This window comes from Dermacentor andersoni, chromosome 3 (genome assembly GCF_023375885.2).
Source record: "Dermacentor andersoni chromosome 3, qqDerAnde1_hic_scaffold, whole genome shotgun sequence".
In the NCBI taxonomy this organism is placed as follows: domain Eukaryota; kingdom Metazoa; phylum Arthropoda; class Arachnida; order Ixodida; family Ixodidae; genus Dermacentor; species Dermacentor andersoni.
Window position 1 is genome coordinate 45,890,568 of NC_092816.1, and position 15,373 is coordinate 45,905,940.

General features: G+C 46.3%; 2 protein-coding genes across 10 annotated transcripts in view; one reads left to right on the top strand and one right to left on the bottom strand.

The window, feature by feature from the left end:
- LOC140216711 (uncharacterized) overlaps nucleotides 1-15,373 on the bottom strand; it is a 350,595-nt gene that overhangs the window by 303,106 nt on the left and 32,116 nt on the right. The window contains exon 4 of one of the 4 annotated variants that reach the window (XM_072287144.1): nucleotides 4,591-6,617. The exons of the other annotated variants lie outside the window; for them this stretch is intronic. Within the exon in view, the coding sequence (XP_072143245.1) occupies nucleotides 6,548-6,617 (70 nt within the window). The 3' untranslated portion in view covers nucleotides 4,591-6,547. Of the gene's footprint in view, nucleotides 1-4,590; nucleotides 6,618-15,373 lie in introns of those variants that run through there. 4 annotated transcript variants of the gene reach the window in all.
- The window catches only part of LOC126516269 (uncharacterized), a 70,469-nt gene that overhangs the window by 6,083 nt on the left and 49,013 nt on the right, over nucleotides 1-15,373 (top strand). For 4 of the 6 annotated variants that reach the window (XM_055064048.2, XM_072287139.1, XM_055064054.2 and 1 more), the window contains 4 exons: nucleotides 7,227-7,347; nucleotides 8,479-8,713; nucleotides 9,809-9,968; nucleotides 14,247-14,368. In XM_055064048.2, coding sequence (XP_054920023.1) covers nucleotides 9,878-9,968; nucleotides 14,247-14,368 — 213 coding nt within the window. In that variant the 5' untranslated portion in view covers nucleotides 7,227-7,347; nucleotides 8,479-8,713; nucleotides 9,809-9,877. Of the gene's footprint in view, nucleotides 1-7,114; nucleotides 7,348-8,478; nucleotides 8,714-9,808; nucleotides 9,969-14,246; nucleotides 14,369-15,373 lie in introns of those variants that run through there. The other 2 variants (XM_072287141.1, XM_072287142.1) reach the window with 2 other exon arrangements.

A 15,373-nucleotide genomic window follows, 5' to 3' on the forward strand; every position in this document is an offset into this window, starting at 1 on the left:
TGTCAACTCTCAGAGTGTCTACCCACCGGGAAAACCGGGAATTCTCAGGGATTTTGAGTAGTCTGGAAAACTCAGGGAAAACTCAGGGAATTTGTGCCTCTATCAGGGAAAATTAGCGGTCATATTGTTGAAAGGGTCGAAAGTCGCGGTAATGCTGGCTCGAGTAATAGACAGGAATCGTAATGAATCGTCTTTGACGCCCTGTCGTCGGCTGGAGAAGTTTCCAGTGTACAGTCAACGACCGACTTTCCGGATGCTCGATAATTTGGACGGCTTCGCGGCACCACCAAGTACCCCATATAGTCAATGTATCGGAACGTATGAAATTTCTGACGCAAGAACCCTTCGCCGTCCGATTTTCCGGACTTTCTGCCGTGACCGCAGGTCCAAAACGTCATTAATCAAAGTCAGCACCGCTGCCGTTTTGATTACCTCGAGCCGGCTCTCTAGCACGCAGTTCCCCTGGCAGCCGTAGCCACCACTGCGGCAACGTTAGGCCTAGCTGCTTCGACGTTAGCTATTAAGCTTCTTGACGTTGGGTGCCGTGTTTTTCATTGAAAGAATTCGCCGCTGTCAGCAATGGCCCCGAGTGCGCCTTTGTGGTCCTCGCAATTGGCTTCGAAGCTCGGAAAGCATAATGCGTTAGATAACACCGGTTTCTGAAAGTCAGCTTCGCCTCAGTACATAAATGTTTCGTGGTGAAGCATACGCAAACGTATTGCGGTGAAGCATTACAAGCGTCGGAAGGGGCAATTGTCACGGGTCACAGTGCGTATTCCTTAAAGGGACACTAAAGCGAAACAATAAATCAGTTTAGACTAATGAAGCATTGTTTGAGAACCCTGCAGGCAGTCATTTAAAAATATAGTTTGATTATTAGATGAGAAAATGAAGGTACAAGTATCAGTGTTTAATTTCGTGCCGAAACCCCAGCGCCGGTACGTCAGCGTGACGTCAGGGATTCCAAAGTATGTTTTCGCATTTGGGCCGCGTTGGATGAATAAATGTTTTCGAAACTTGCCCTGTTTAATATTTGGTTCCTTTAGAACACAATGTAGTCCATCTGTACCGCTATATATAGTTAGTAGGCCTTAAAGGATGCCATCAAAATCCAAGGTGTCACAGCCCCCAGGTGCGGGAACTTAAGTAGGCGTCGCCACCCGTATTTCGTTCTTGCGCTTTTTCTGGCTTACCAAACGTCTTATCGTTGTAAGAGTGGTGTTTTTGGTGTTGTAGAACGGCAATTTACTGATGCAGTAGAAATCCTTTTTCACTTTAGTGTCCCTTTAATTATACACGCGTGCATCCGGGATCTCCTGTTACAGTATGAGCACCGATATGCCTAATACGTGTACCGACAGGCCACTATGGACAGGCCTTCAGAGCGTTTTTGAATGTGCCTGCGGTGGTTTCAGCCCTAAGGGCAGTAAATGACATGCATTTATTTTTTCCAACTGGCCGCTTTTTCGGACGTTTTCGCGGCCCCTAGGGAGTACAAAAAATCGGACGTGGGCTGTGCAACGGACCAAGAAGATGCTTCAAATAATCCGTGGGGCGAACGAGTGATGGAAGGAGGACAAGAACAGAAAGAACCTGTGCATTGAGGAATTAACAGGAAAGGAAGCGTGTTGCCACCCTTTTGAAGGAGCTTAGGCTAAAAAAAAAAAGTGTTGGCTGATGCCGGGACGCAGGTGTCCATCATCCACACCAAAATAAACTTTTTAAAGCAGTGAAACACAACACAGGCGTCGTGCGCGGGCTGAGAGTATGTCAGGACAGCTGAGGTTGACTTACGAGCTCTTGAGAGAATCTCAATTGTGACAAAGTTCGGGCCTCATACCACTGAGCTTGCTATCAGTTGATAAAACTAGCCCATATTCGAAAATATTTGCTTCTGTATGCATCTCCTTTTTATTCGTATTTGAGGATGTCCGACTCGATTTGCAATTTTTTTGAAGGCATTCTATTTGCTGTGCATATTACTAACCCCTCCTTTCTATTCTCTTTTTGAATAACATAAACACTACTCCTTAGTGTTCAGACTGGATTAAGTCGGTTTTTTTTTTATTTTTTCATATGTTTGTTAGAGAGTGACAGCATCAGGCGACGTGGTTTCAGCCCGTCTTGACATAAAACATAGTTCTGTGTCACTCAGGGAATTTCGCAAAGTCACTCAGGAAAAACCTGGAAAACTCAGGGAATTTGTAAATGTCAACTTGGTAGACACCCTGACTCTAACAATTTTACGTAAAGTTTACGCATTCGCAGGCACCTAAGCGGGCCCTGATCCACTTACATGTTTATAGAAGTGGAGAAAAGCATTGGAAGTTAAAATAGGCTATTTAAGGGGGGATATGGGAATCAAAGCTAACTTTTTTATTTACCATCCGATTTTGATGACATTTTGCACAGATGTTATTAATATCACATAAACAAAACTATGTAAGTATGGTGAAAATATGGCTGCAATATCTGAAGTACTCTTTTGTTCACAAAATTGTTCTGCTTTCATTTTTGAAAAATGCCTGCACACCTGTATATTGATGCTAGGAGTTCAAACATTGATAGCACTCCTATATGTATCCTACACACCGTGACATTCCTGTAATTTTTTTAGCCTAACAGAATTTTTTTATATTTCCATTCTCTGGCAGCTACTTCAGTTGCACGAAAATCTCGACTTTGAAAACAAAAGATAAATTATTGAAGCAACTATTTTGAAAACAACATGTCACTGTGTGCAGTGGTGCACAATGAGTGTAACAAAACAAACGATGTAAAAATATTCATAACGGTGGCTGAGATATTGGCTTTGCAAGTTGACTTTGGTGGTAGAAAAAAAGTTTTGAGGAAAACGTGTCCGAAGTTTTGGGTCATGTTTATTCGACTAGAAACCATCGGCCCTGCAGGTACAGGTGTCAGGTTGATCTCTTGGCTTCTTGGATCTTTTATGCTTGCTTTCATGTGCTTTTTGTGCCCTCTTCTTGCGCAAGGCATCTTTCTCAGCCGCTCAACTAGCTTGAGTCCGTCGCCACCGAGCATGCTCCTCCCGCCGTAAACCCTATCTTCCGTTCGGTTGCCGGCACAGAACGAAGTGACGCGCGAAAGTGGCGCGCGTCACTGTTCAACACCTCCGACAAGATGACTTGTGACTCAAAATGCGACTGCATGGTGCGACCGTTGCTGATGCACGGTTCGTCTTCACGGCCGGCAGACGCACGCGCTTGGACCGCACTTTCGTCGTTCATCTCGGTGACGACGGTGGCACAATCGGGGTACGTCGCGGAGCATTTACAGGGCGTTGCAGGCTCGGAAGCATCGGAAAAGGCCGTTATAAGTTCGGTATCATCACCACTGGAACTCAAGGCTGTAACAGCTTGCGAATTACCCGGCAATGCGTCGACAGTCTAAGCTTGCGCGCGGGCGCATCTTTGCTAGGACTACTTATCCTTCGGATGTTCTGCCGCAAACGGTGCTTGGTCGCGTATTTCGTCGTCCACGTCCGCCCAGTCATGCTCGAAACCACAAAATGAACATAGAAAACTCAAATCCGAATAAAGCGATGAAGCGGCGGCGTACCTCGAATATCCAACACGTAAACAAAGGTGCAGCAGCCAGCGCGCGAAGAAACGGGAGAAGCAGACGCCGCAGCAGCTCGCCTCCAGACCCGGCCAATGGGGTGGCTCATAGAACGCACGTGACGGAGCAAGCCAATCGGCGACCGCGACAAGCAGCTCCGCGACCTTCAGACTCTTTGTTTTTTTATGCTTGCTCTTCTCTATCAGGAAATGAAAGAGAGGCGTCAAAAGGCGAAGAGGCGCGCTTCGGTACCAGCATGGCCGCACCGCGTACTGCCGTTCTGGAGCTAGGGACGCCTGAAAACCGCGACTTTTCCACCGATTTTCACGAAATTTTCGCTGTGTTGCCTTATGTATATATTTATTTATGGTACTTAGCAGTCGTTTTCAGCGGAAATACTTGGAAAACTTATAAAAAATGGGTCAAAGATTCAATATCTGCAACTTTCTAAAAAGTGATTTTTGGGTCGTTTTTCAAGAGTTGATCCCCGCGTCCCCCCTTAATAAACACTTTGTCACGAAAAGTACTTCGATGCGTTTCACCAGAAGTGGATTTATTGGCAATCAAACGCGGCGTTCGCAGTGCTTCCGCTCCTCCATCAATGCCTTTCACTGCCAAGGTTACGACAGAGCGAGGCGTGCTAACAAGGCACCGCTGTCTATATGTCACCATGGCACGCAGTTCACGTTTGAATTTGGATGTAAATGTAGACGCCACTGCCCCCGATTTTGGTCCCTGCGACGCGCCAAACGTAAGCCAAACGCGGTTGTCATGAGCGAGCAGCACAGCGCTGAGCCAGTGGACTTGTCGGGGCACCCTGCCATATCTGCGCTACGTAGCAGACAGCAGCTACATGCAGGTGTGGTGCATATTGCGCAGCGTTTGCTTTGTGCCCGACAGGGACCGCGTGAGTCCTCGCACTCATACGATCCAGTCAGACCATGCTGTGCGGTGCAGACCGGCTTTGTCCTCCGCCTGCGTGACTGGCGAATAGTAGCCACATACCACAAGTGCATTGTAATACGAAAGTGTTTTATGCCGGGGTACTTCATGTAACGGATGCCACATACAATGCCCATGCTCTACAAAGGTCCAGTCAAAGTTAACCAAAGTCCACAAAGTCTACAAAGTCCAGTCATACCTTGCAAGCACTAAAATCTTTCAGAAATCATTTTTTTCCGCTTATGAGCGAAGAATGGAATCATTTAGCAGAACGTATTGTTGAATGCACATCTCATGTTTCATTTGAAAATATGTTGAAAAAGCATCTTTTGTAAGCTTTCTCCTGCTTGGGCAGCAGCATTGCTGCCTGCAGTATTGTGTAAATAAATAAACAATGGATGTAACGCTGGCGCTCAGGAATAAAATAGCTGGCTTGTTGCAGCACTGTGGAAGCTGCACAAATTCTTAGTTGATTGGAACGCAGAGTGCCCATCGAGGTGTGCTCATGCGCGCCACCGTGTCTGCGCAGCGTCTGCTTACAGCAGGATAAATGGCAATGTATGTAACAATGATATGCAACGAGCGAAGAATATGAGATATGAGGTTGAAAATAGCTGCGTGTTTTGATAATAAAGTGAGTACAAAATTAAATTTATTTTAGAAGTGAGCTAACCATGCGTATTATATAGCTTGTATAAAATGGCACCCAAAATTGTAACGCTGTCAGATATTGGTAGGATATGATTACTTAATGATACACCTGTAGTAGGCGGAACTGTTGTTTGAAGGTTATGAAAGAAAACATGTTTTTGATGGACTGTTTCGAAGATAATTTGGTGCTTTAGTGAGCACCACTTGTCGATATTGCCAAGTTCAGTGTTACGCTGATCTTGCATTACTGCCAATCACTAGTGAAATGAATAAATGGTTGTGTCATCAGCATGCAAGAGGAACTTGTAACTGGCAAGCACATCGGGTAGATTCTTTATGAACAACAGGAAGTGTAAGGGACCTCATAATACAACCTTGAGGAACACCAATGTTGGCTGATGAAAGCTGACCGTTGCCATGTACCGATTAGTTAGCTAGCCATGAAGGACCAGTGATGCCGTAGGTCACTGTAGGTTATACAAAAGAATAGAATGGTTCAGAGTACCGAATGCTGTAGTTCGGTCAATGAATGCTGCTCCCACAATTAGCCCGGTATCTATAGACCTGATTCTTTATGGCCTCGTAGCGCAAGTGTCAGCGTAACAGAGCGAACGAGCACAACGGCGAAGGATCAAAGAGCGACACGGAGTGCAGCGGAAAATGAAATGTGGCGATAGTGCAGAGATCGTGAGGACGAAAGCGGGGGAGGGGAGGGTCCTGTGAAAGCGTGAGAATAAAAGCATAGTGCCCCGCATGAGGCGCGCTTTGTGGCAACGATGGCTGCGAGGTGGTGCCAGAGTAGAGCGCGTCCTCTGGATGGAGGGAGTGCTGCACGAACGGACGTCGGTCCCACCTTCCCCGTGTTTTCTAATGAGGAATTATGAATTTACCGGCCTGGCGTTGGCATGCACAGTGCAACTATTCCTGCCTTTTTGTCGCTTAATGTTGTTGCTATTGTGTTGCTATATTGTTGTTCTTGTGAGAGTTTAATTAAATAACCATAAAAGCTTTCCGCGCCCTGGAAGTGGATCCATTGGGGTGATGGTAGGGACAGAGGAGGAAGTCAGTTCAGGTATATATGACCATTTTGAGTCTTGTAGAAATCGAAGTAACGACTGGAATATGAGGCGTTTGCTAGTGCCAGGCATCCAAATCCTGAGGCCCCACAGTAGCGCTCTCCTGCAGTGCTATAGTATGTTTCCGATCCAGCAGCGGGTTCCTTGGGCAGGATCGGTAAGTGACTGGAGACGCATCCTGGTGCGGCAGGCTGGTGTCACCGTCGCCCTGACGATGCGTCGCAGGCGTGGCTTCAGCACGGGTGAACTTCCCTGGAACAAGCGCAGGATTTTCTGGGATGTTTCCGGAGCGCAGCTCATCACGCCGCCTTCGCCTCGACTGGGTCCGGGTGGATGGGGTATGGGTCGTCAACCTCCCGTGGCCCGTCTCTGAAGGGCAGGAAAGAAGCTCCCTTGCCAGAGGGTCGGCCATTCGGTTGCCAGCGACCCCAGCGTCCATGCCCACTGCCACACCGCGCGGGCAGCCAGTGGCAGAGCATAAACAAACTCGACTGCACTCCGCAATTCCGGCATGTCTAGGGGGCAATTCTACAACATGTGCGAAGAAACCTCCTCCTTAATGCCTAGGCAGAGTCACATATTCAAGGAGCAAAGGCTCCAACATAGAATTTCTCTGTCGCAACCGCTCTTGCTCGCGGCTGTGCAGAAACGTCAAGCGAAAGAAGAAACGCCCCGCCCGGCTGTATCTACTAGCAATTTTAAGAATGCCACTGGGATGTAGGTGCCCTGGGAGTATCGACAGACATGCGCTCCTCGTACACCTCTTCATGGTTCTTTTCATTGGTCATGCAATGCTTCGGAAGCATCAGTTTCCGTGACCGCCAAATTTAGTTCAGCAATAAAATTGCCGTAATTTTTTGTTATTTCATTATGTTCTTTATTATGCTCACGTATGTTAAATATTGCTAAGATGTGCATTTACTCGTGGCATCTTGTTGTAAGACAGCAGAAAGACTGAAAGAAATATTCCTTCTGCAGGTCATCGTGAAACAAAAAGCCGATAACAAATACGTCGTAAAGGTAACGGACCTGACCAAGGCCACAACAGCGAGTAACAGCAAGACTGCTCTTGGCCATAAAGAAAATTCGGTGCAGACCAGTAAGAGATTACCCATATTTCTACATCTATGATTCCACAGAATTGCCTATATATGATACGATTCCATAGAAGAGTTTGTCATTCTGTACCAAAAGACACGCATGACCAACTGCGCCTACATAGAAGCGAGCGGAGCTCATAATGTGGGTAATCCACTGCCTGCGTGGTCTTGGGCACATTGCACTGCAGTGGTGCTCTAGATCATAAACGCTTCAGAGCCCTTGCATACATAATTTACTACTGCTGAGGCTCTAATTATTCCACATGCTTTAAACTTCGTCTACACCTGGTCCATAACTTGCCCCCTAATTTTGGTCAACTGTAAGCAAGGCTTCATGTTTAGTCCACCGAAAATATAGGGGGAAATATTCTACAAAAGTTCTTAATATCCAAACAAATCAAGACCCAGCAAGTATTGGCAATGCTCCTAATTACACCATAAATGTTAACTGTGCCACGGCTTGCCCTTAATATACATTGCATTTTCATTGCCATAAAACTCGATAGCAACATTAGGAACTAAGCTTATGATGTCCGTGCGATAGACACTTTCGAAGACTTGCTCTTTTTTTTATTCTTAGTCGTACTTGCACGCTGTAACTGCAATTTTTTAACCTTGTACAAAGGGGCATTTTATCATTTTTTAAGGCCGTGCTGCTTGCTCATTCACCCTTGTGACCGAGCATGGGCTGTAATTATTATTGTACGTAAGTATTATGATATCGCAAGCAGATTTTCATTTACTTCACACAGTAACAGTAGGAAGACCTGCAAAACACCCTTCATGATTGATGTCAGCTATTGGGTCTGTGCTTTCTCACCAAGTCCAAGAGGTGGTTCATGGACCCTTTAACGGAGTCTCCTTACACCGAAAAGGTGTCCTGACCGTTGATCCATTTCCTTCTAGAAAAAGTTGTTGGCAACGCTAATGATAAAAAAAAAAATAAAAAACGACGCACAGCATGAAGGGCAAGGACTGCGAGAGACTACATACACTGCGCTGTGTATGTCGTCTCTTACAGTCCTTGTCTTTCGGGCTGTACGTCGTCTTCTATAATGGATTACCAACTACCCCAAGCAACAACCCTGGAATAAGAACACTCGAATAAAAATAAAATCTTGTATTTCCAGGTCTTAAAGCTGACAGAATTAGACTGGTGTTCAACTACTACAGTGAGGTGTCGCCTGAAACCGGGGCCAAAGTTTGTACAACAAGCGTGGACGTGACCAGCGTCAACATACCCATTGATGTGACACGCAGACTAGTTCACCTCATTATTGATTCACTCAGATGAATCAATAATGAGGTGAACTAGTTTGCGTGTCATTCACATGTAAATAAATCATCTAGCATCAAGTTACGCCGGTGAGTACAGAGTGCAGTTACGTACACTAAGATTTAGAAATGGGCGAAAACTTTGTGAATAAGAAAACAATCTGTTGCTTTATTACGGCAAATATGTAGCAAATATGAGCCAACACAATCGTGTTTTAGCGACCATGTTGGCAATGATGTTAGAGGAGTGATGTCGACTCGTCATTAAATGTTTTGGCATGCTTAAGTTCAAGCTACTGCATTTAAAAATATGATGGAAAGAAATAAATACGTTTAGTTGCTCGCCCTCTCTGTCTTACTTGCAGTTAAATGTTAAATTCAGAGCGAATGAGGGAGTCCGCTGACTTTTGTGAAGCGCAGGATTTATCATCCAGTCTGCGATAACTGAAAAAAAAAAATGCGAGAACAGCCGCCATAGCCAAAGAAAGATATTCGCTTTAAAAAGAAAACATGTGCATGTATCGTTCTCGTAGAACACTTTATCGGTTTGCGCAAAAGTATCGCCTTGGGGCGTTCGTATTTTTCTCTACTATCCTGCTCCTAAAACGGCACTGTTATGCGTTTCACTGCGAAACCGAAACCTGCTACAGCCGCAACATAAATGAGCCGGAGCCATCCACAACGAATCCGACAGGCGTGATATTGTTTAATTCGGTGGGCATGTGCACGAATATCGTCGTCGCTTTTCATTAACGATACTGCCAAGGATGAGCAATTTCCAGAAGCTACTGGGGTTCCTGAGTTGCCCACCCTGTATCTGCAGTGTTAGGCTGAGTTAACTACGCCAAGCGACAGCCTGCACCGTGTCTGGTCTGGTAGCTCGGCGCTAGTAAATGTTGCGAAGCGAAACAACGTCTGTCGAAGTTCATCGTATGCTTTGTTGATTTAACGCTGGTTCAATGCCGCATATTTGTTACCTTTAAAACGGTGTCGCTGTTTTTAATTAACTCATTAACGCGTCGTTAATAGTTGCCTGTCGAGATCGCTTAGGCGGTGACACTGGTCCTTTAGCTAATCGACAACGTAGTTTCCGCTAAATAACGCCTGTAGTGGCGTTACGCACATAAGCAGTATTGTTCGTCTAATGTAAAGAGTCCTCACTCATATCGTGATTTTCCTGTGCAGCCAATCACTAAAGCGAGCAATGCCGTCTCACTACCGAGTGATCTCAGCGAGGCCCTCGATACGTCCGAGATGAAACACAGGAATCATCCTGGAGCGAGAAAACGGAATCAAGTCAAGCTGCCAGAAAAACTGATTGATGCGGCTAAGGCCGCTCTTGAAAGTAAGTTCTTCCACGAGAACCATTTACTAAATGAAGCAAACCTTTGATAATGTTACGCGATAGAGAAGTACAGTAATCAAGTGCTTCGCTAGCCCTTCACCTTCACGTCAAATTAGTTCGTTTGAGAACGGGCAAGTAACAAAATTTGGCATCTCTTGAATTACAGCGGTTTCATTATATAGATTCCGATCCATGCACTTTTGCTAAGTTTGTACATGATTAAAAAGTCTGGAAGGAAGGAAATTGACTTAGACAATGTGCGTTGGCCATTTATGGCAGGTATGATTAATGTAAGGATTCCTTTTGCTCGCTTCTGTTGATTTCTTTTCATCCACTCCTAACTACCGGCTGATTAGGCTGATAATGTAGGCATAGCGATGTTCCGACTACTGTTGAGAAAAAGAATAAATGTGTAAAAATATCATTACACTACGGCATAGGTTTCATTAATTATTATTAAATCATGGGGTTTTACATGCCAAAACCACTTTCTCATGATGAGGCATGCCTTAGTGGGGGCCTCCGGAAATTTGGACCACCAGGGGCTTTTTAGGGCTCGTTCACACAGGCGACTTGAGGAGGTCGCGCGACCATTTGCGACTCGCGATCGAAAAGCGACCGAAGGCGACTGATGTTCACACCGGCAAGACCGGCTGAGCGCGACCCGCAAGTCGCAATCCCGGAGATTATCGTTCTCAGCGAGAACTCTCGGAATTTACGCGGAATTTGCTCTCACTTCCGGTGCACCGCTGATTAGTTTTGCGACCACAGTCGCGCGACTGAAAAACCGCGCAGAAAGCGACTGGCCAAAAATGGTCGCTTTTCGATAAAAGCGACCGTTTGCGCACCATTTGCGACTGGTCGCTTTGCGACCAACTTGGTCGCGCGACCACTGTCATTCGCCGGTGTGAATTAGCCCTTAAACGCAGTGGCTCATCGGCCGGGGATCTTGGGCAGCATTTAAATGAAGCGATATAAAAAAAATGCTCGCGTACTTAGATTGAGGCGAACTCTAGCAATTGGTGATCAAAATTGCCCGCTACGGCTTCCCGCATAATACGCCGCGCAATCTTGGAACGTTAGCCACCGCGATTTAGATGCGACGCTCGACCATGGATAGTTCAGATAGATAAAATCCGCAGACTTCTGTTTCCTAAAAAAAAAATAGCAGAAGGGGAATGACAGGTAGTGAGCATTATAAATAATAATAAACGAATATTTTTGGGCAGCACACAATGAGACTGTTTAGCACTACAAGCTAGCGTATGATACGGTGTCGCTCTTTAGATGAAAACAGATGCTTGATTCACGAATTATGATACTTCGATCGTTGTTGGTCGAGACCGGAAGCGAAATAGATGCCAACGTTTTTTCATTTAACACAAATAAATAACGAAAGAAAGTTTCCGCCTAATTGAATTTGTGGTGACAAAGTTAAGATGCACATTCATTTTGAAAAGAGAGAGAGAGAGAAATGCTCGTCGAGCTCACGCTTTGCTTATCGGTCAGAGAAGAGACGAGCTGCGCATCGGTAACCAAATGCTACGCAGCCAATTGCGACTTTGTGATGCGGTGTAACTGAAGGAACCGTGTAACAACAGCGTGACCAGCGTCTTTCCTGTCCCGAAGAGTTTCTTTTTTCAGTACTCTGTTGCGTCTTAACACTGCGTGCGGGGGACGCCTGCACGCGGGAGGCGCTCCGACACAGGATACCCGCTGCAACGGGAGTAGCGTGGCGGCTGGAGGGGCGGGCGCCGCCTGTCGTTTTCCAGTCGTCCGGCAGCTCGAGTTGCCCTCCGGCGACACAGAGCCTCGGCGGCAAAAGTGTACCACGTGCACCCGCCACACGTCACATCACGCAACCGCTGTCGGCGTCTACGCGCGGCCTCGTTTATTCCGCTTTCACCCGGCCGCCTCTGGGGGCTCGTCACCGTGGCATTCTGCTGCTGAGCCACGGAGCTGGTTGTTGGTTCGATTACGCACGTGGGCCCACGATACCTATACGATGCCACACCGGGCCCAAGATACCTATGACGTCACTGTCAGTGACGTCATAGGTATTGACAGCGTCAGTTAGGAACCGCTTATTAGTTTACCGATTGATAAAGCTTCCACTTTTAAAGCACCACGTGGCTGAAAATTGAGGGTTTTCAGCGCTTTCTCTGCAGAAAATGTTAAACGTGCGAAAATCCTTCGAAATCAGTGACGCCGTACAGACGTACCTGCCCTGCGGTTCAGGCTTGAAAATCAGAAAGGCGTACTTTGCTGTTCATTTTCTTCTCTGACAGCCAACGTTTTCCCGCCAGGTGAAATACCTGTAAGGTCTTCAAAGCTTTTCACCTGTCTCGAGTAATTTGCCGATAGTCAGTGTCGCTCAATAAACAAAACACGTAGAAAAACGCACAAGCACCTCTCATTTTCGTCTGGGTGGTTATCGTGGTGGTTCCCGCACATGCTGCTCACTGCGCATGTACCTTTTTCTGCCTGCACTTTCTGCGTGCCTTCTGCCACCCCGCCGGGCTTTTGTGCGAAAGACGAGGATCGTCGGAGCGAGATTTGGGGGCAATGAAAACGGAGAGGAGGCTGCATGAATTGGAATACGCTCAGTGAGGGAAAGGAGGAAAAGAAGAACGGGGCCTCGGCAAGAATAAACCGTGTCACGTGCGCTGCTTACAACTAGCATTTTCGTAGAGAGATGCAGTAGACTCCCAGCGTCGCTTCTTCGGAATAGATGCAGGATGCTCGAGGGAGGCTGTCTTGTTTGTCGCTGTTCAAGATATTGCCATTTTCGAAGATAGACAGCAGCAATCGCTTGTGTTTCTTTACAGCGAATCTGTTAGCCTCTAGCTGGTCGGAATATTTCGGGGCACGTCCTCATGGAAGGAAAAAAAAAAACTTCGGTGATTGAAGCGAAAAGTGCCTACATTCTTTGGTGTCACGCATACTACATACAAGGCAGCATTCGTTTCAATAAAGAACAAGCCCAAAACAACCATCCAAACCACATCAACGATGATAAGGTGCACTTGATAACAATGCGAAGCACTCGGCGCTCCCCGCATGCGTTTCCCGGTAAAGATTACTGTTGCGTAAGATTTCGCGTCGACGGCAGCTTGTGGTGTGGAGAATGACGTCACTAGCCTTTCATATGTAAAAGAACCTGCCTAGCAGCTGATTTCATTGTTGTTTCAGCACCGCTATGGGTAAGCACCGCACAGTTAGGAAGCGAGGTGAACATACAGCAACATATCCATTCTCTAGGCATACGCTATCTATACCTTTAGAAATAATTGTTAGTTGGCTACCTCCTTCTCTTTAAAAAATGTATTAAACATTGTCCTGTGTATATATTTAAATATATTCTGTTTGTGCATGGTGTTCACAGTGAAAATATAAAAAGGAAATGTTGAAGTGAGAAAATGCGGATGAGGTAGCCGCCACTGGAGCTTCTAATGAGCATGTCCTCTTATTGTCAGGATTTGCAAAGAGAAAGCGAAAGTGTCAATTAAAAGCAGTGCACATCTCACCGACAATGATGCAGTAAGCTTTTAGCCACAATAAAATCTTAAATGAAAAGGACAGGCAACTCAAAAGAAACCTCAAGTGATGTGGGTAACAGAAGTCCGGTAAACACATATCATGGAGGGGGGAGGGTTATGCTTGGAAGAACGGAGGGGTATGACACTGTGAAGCCAATGCCTAGAGCCGCGGCCTCTCACTTCGCCCAGGCCGCGTGCACGGTTCTTTCGCACGAAGCGCGGTTGATAGCGCTGCAATAGGGTAGCGCATGAGCGCAGTCACGTGGTTTTATTTAATATTCAGCGGGCTTTCCTTAAACGCCGGAAAAAATTGCTGCGCAGCATGCACGTTGCCATCAAAGATTGGATCGGTCGTTTTCGAGTGCCCTCTACAATGTAACAAAACGCACCTGGCCTTAAAGTGAATATTAAAAAAAAATTTTGCATATTTGATTTTAGTTCACTAACCAATTAAGCGCAATATAAGATATACCTTAAGGAATGCCACATGACGGCAAATCACATGTGGTTGGTTTGATTCAGTTGCGGTTAAACCACTTTTTGAAAATCCTTGAAAGTGAAACACAGCTGAGGAGTTGTCTCAAGCAAGGCTGCTACAGTAGCTGCTGCATAAATACCGATCAGGCGTTCCCATTCACAGTTGGCCACCCTGCGATCTCTCCCTACTGCAGCCTTATCGCAGAGCCTCAAATGTGTTTCGCGCTGCTCACGTGACGCTCCTCTTCCTCTTTGTCCGCAGTCACTGCTACTGGTGGCTCCACCGGACGAGCTTGGAACGGTCGCCCACCGTCACGTGCCCTGCTGCTGCTGCTGGTCACCGCAGTGCGCCTCGTCGTCCCCACGTCGTTCCAGTTTCCTCAGGTAAGCGCGAGTCACGCCCGCGACGCGATGTCGTGGCATTGATGGGCAGGCGTAAAAACGCCGGTGCATGTTCGGGAGACAAAAAAAAATCGAATTTGGGAGACTCGTGGTCTAACGAGGGGTACTAGACCTATCATGTGAGGTGTTGTTGCGATTCCTGCGAGGATGTGCCATCTGTACCGCGACACCGGTCCATCTAGGTCCGCACCAGAGAAGCAGGGCCTACAGACCAGAACTAACTAAATAGGCAATTACTTAACCACATAATTAGTCATTAAGTCGTCATCTAAATCGCGAACTAATTAACTACCTCACTGACCACTTAAATAATTGAATGACTAACTGGCCAATAAACTAATTAAATACATAATTAAATAACTTACTAAATAACTAACTAATCAAGCGAGCCACCACTTAAAGCTAATCACCTAGCTGACTGACTGATTGACTCATTCATACGCAGGTACGCATACTCAAAACGTACATCCTATCTCTTAACGCGCTCCTTCTGAGGACGTAATATACACAACTCTTTATTTTAGAATTCTAACTCCTGCAGAGCATCGTCACGCATATTATCAGAACGAAAGCGACGCTTGCTAAGCTATCCCCCCACTTACAGAATATGTACGCCTGCAAAAAGTTTTACAGTACGGGCGACCGAGTTTGTTTTATCATCATTCCCAGAAGCCAAATTGAATTCCATTGACTCGACATCGCAGTGCAACAGCTGTCTTTGCTACAGATTTCATTATGAAACTGTAGCAGCATGCGTTCCTTTCATCCTGTATTCTGAAACGGATTAATGGGGAGACGATCAAATTGCGTGCCGTTGCCATGGCAGCCATCGGAGAAGCGCGCCTTCTTTTACAGTATTCTGTCATCATTTTCGAGCGATGCCGTTTTGTGCTTTAGTTCCGGCACTTGTGTTACGAATTTCTCACCGAAGTGATCTCGTCACCGAGCCGGCGAACACTGCACGTGACTCGATGCGGACGTGTCATC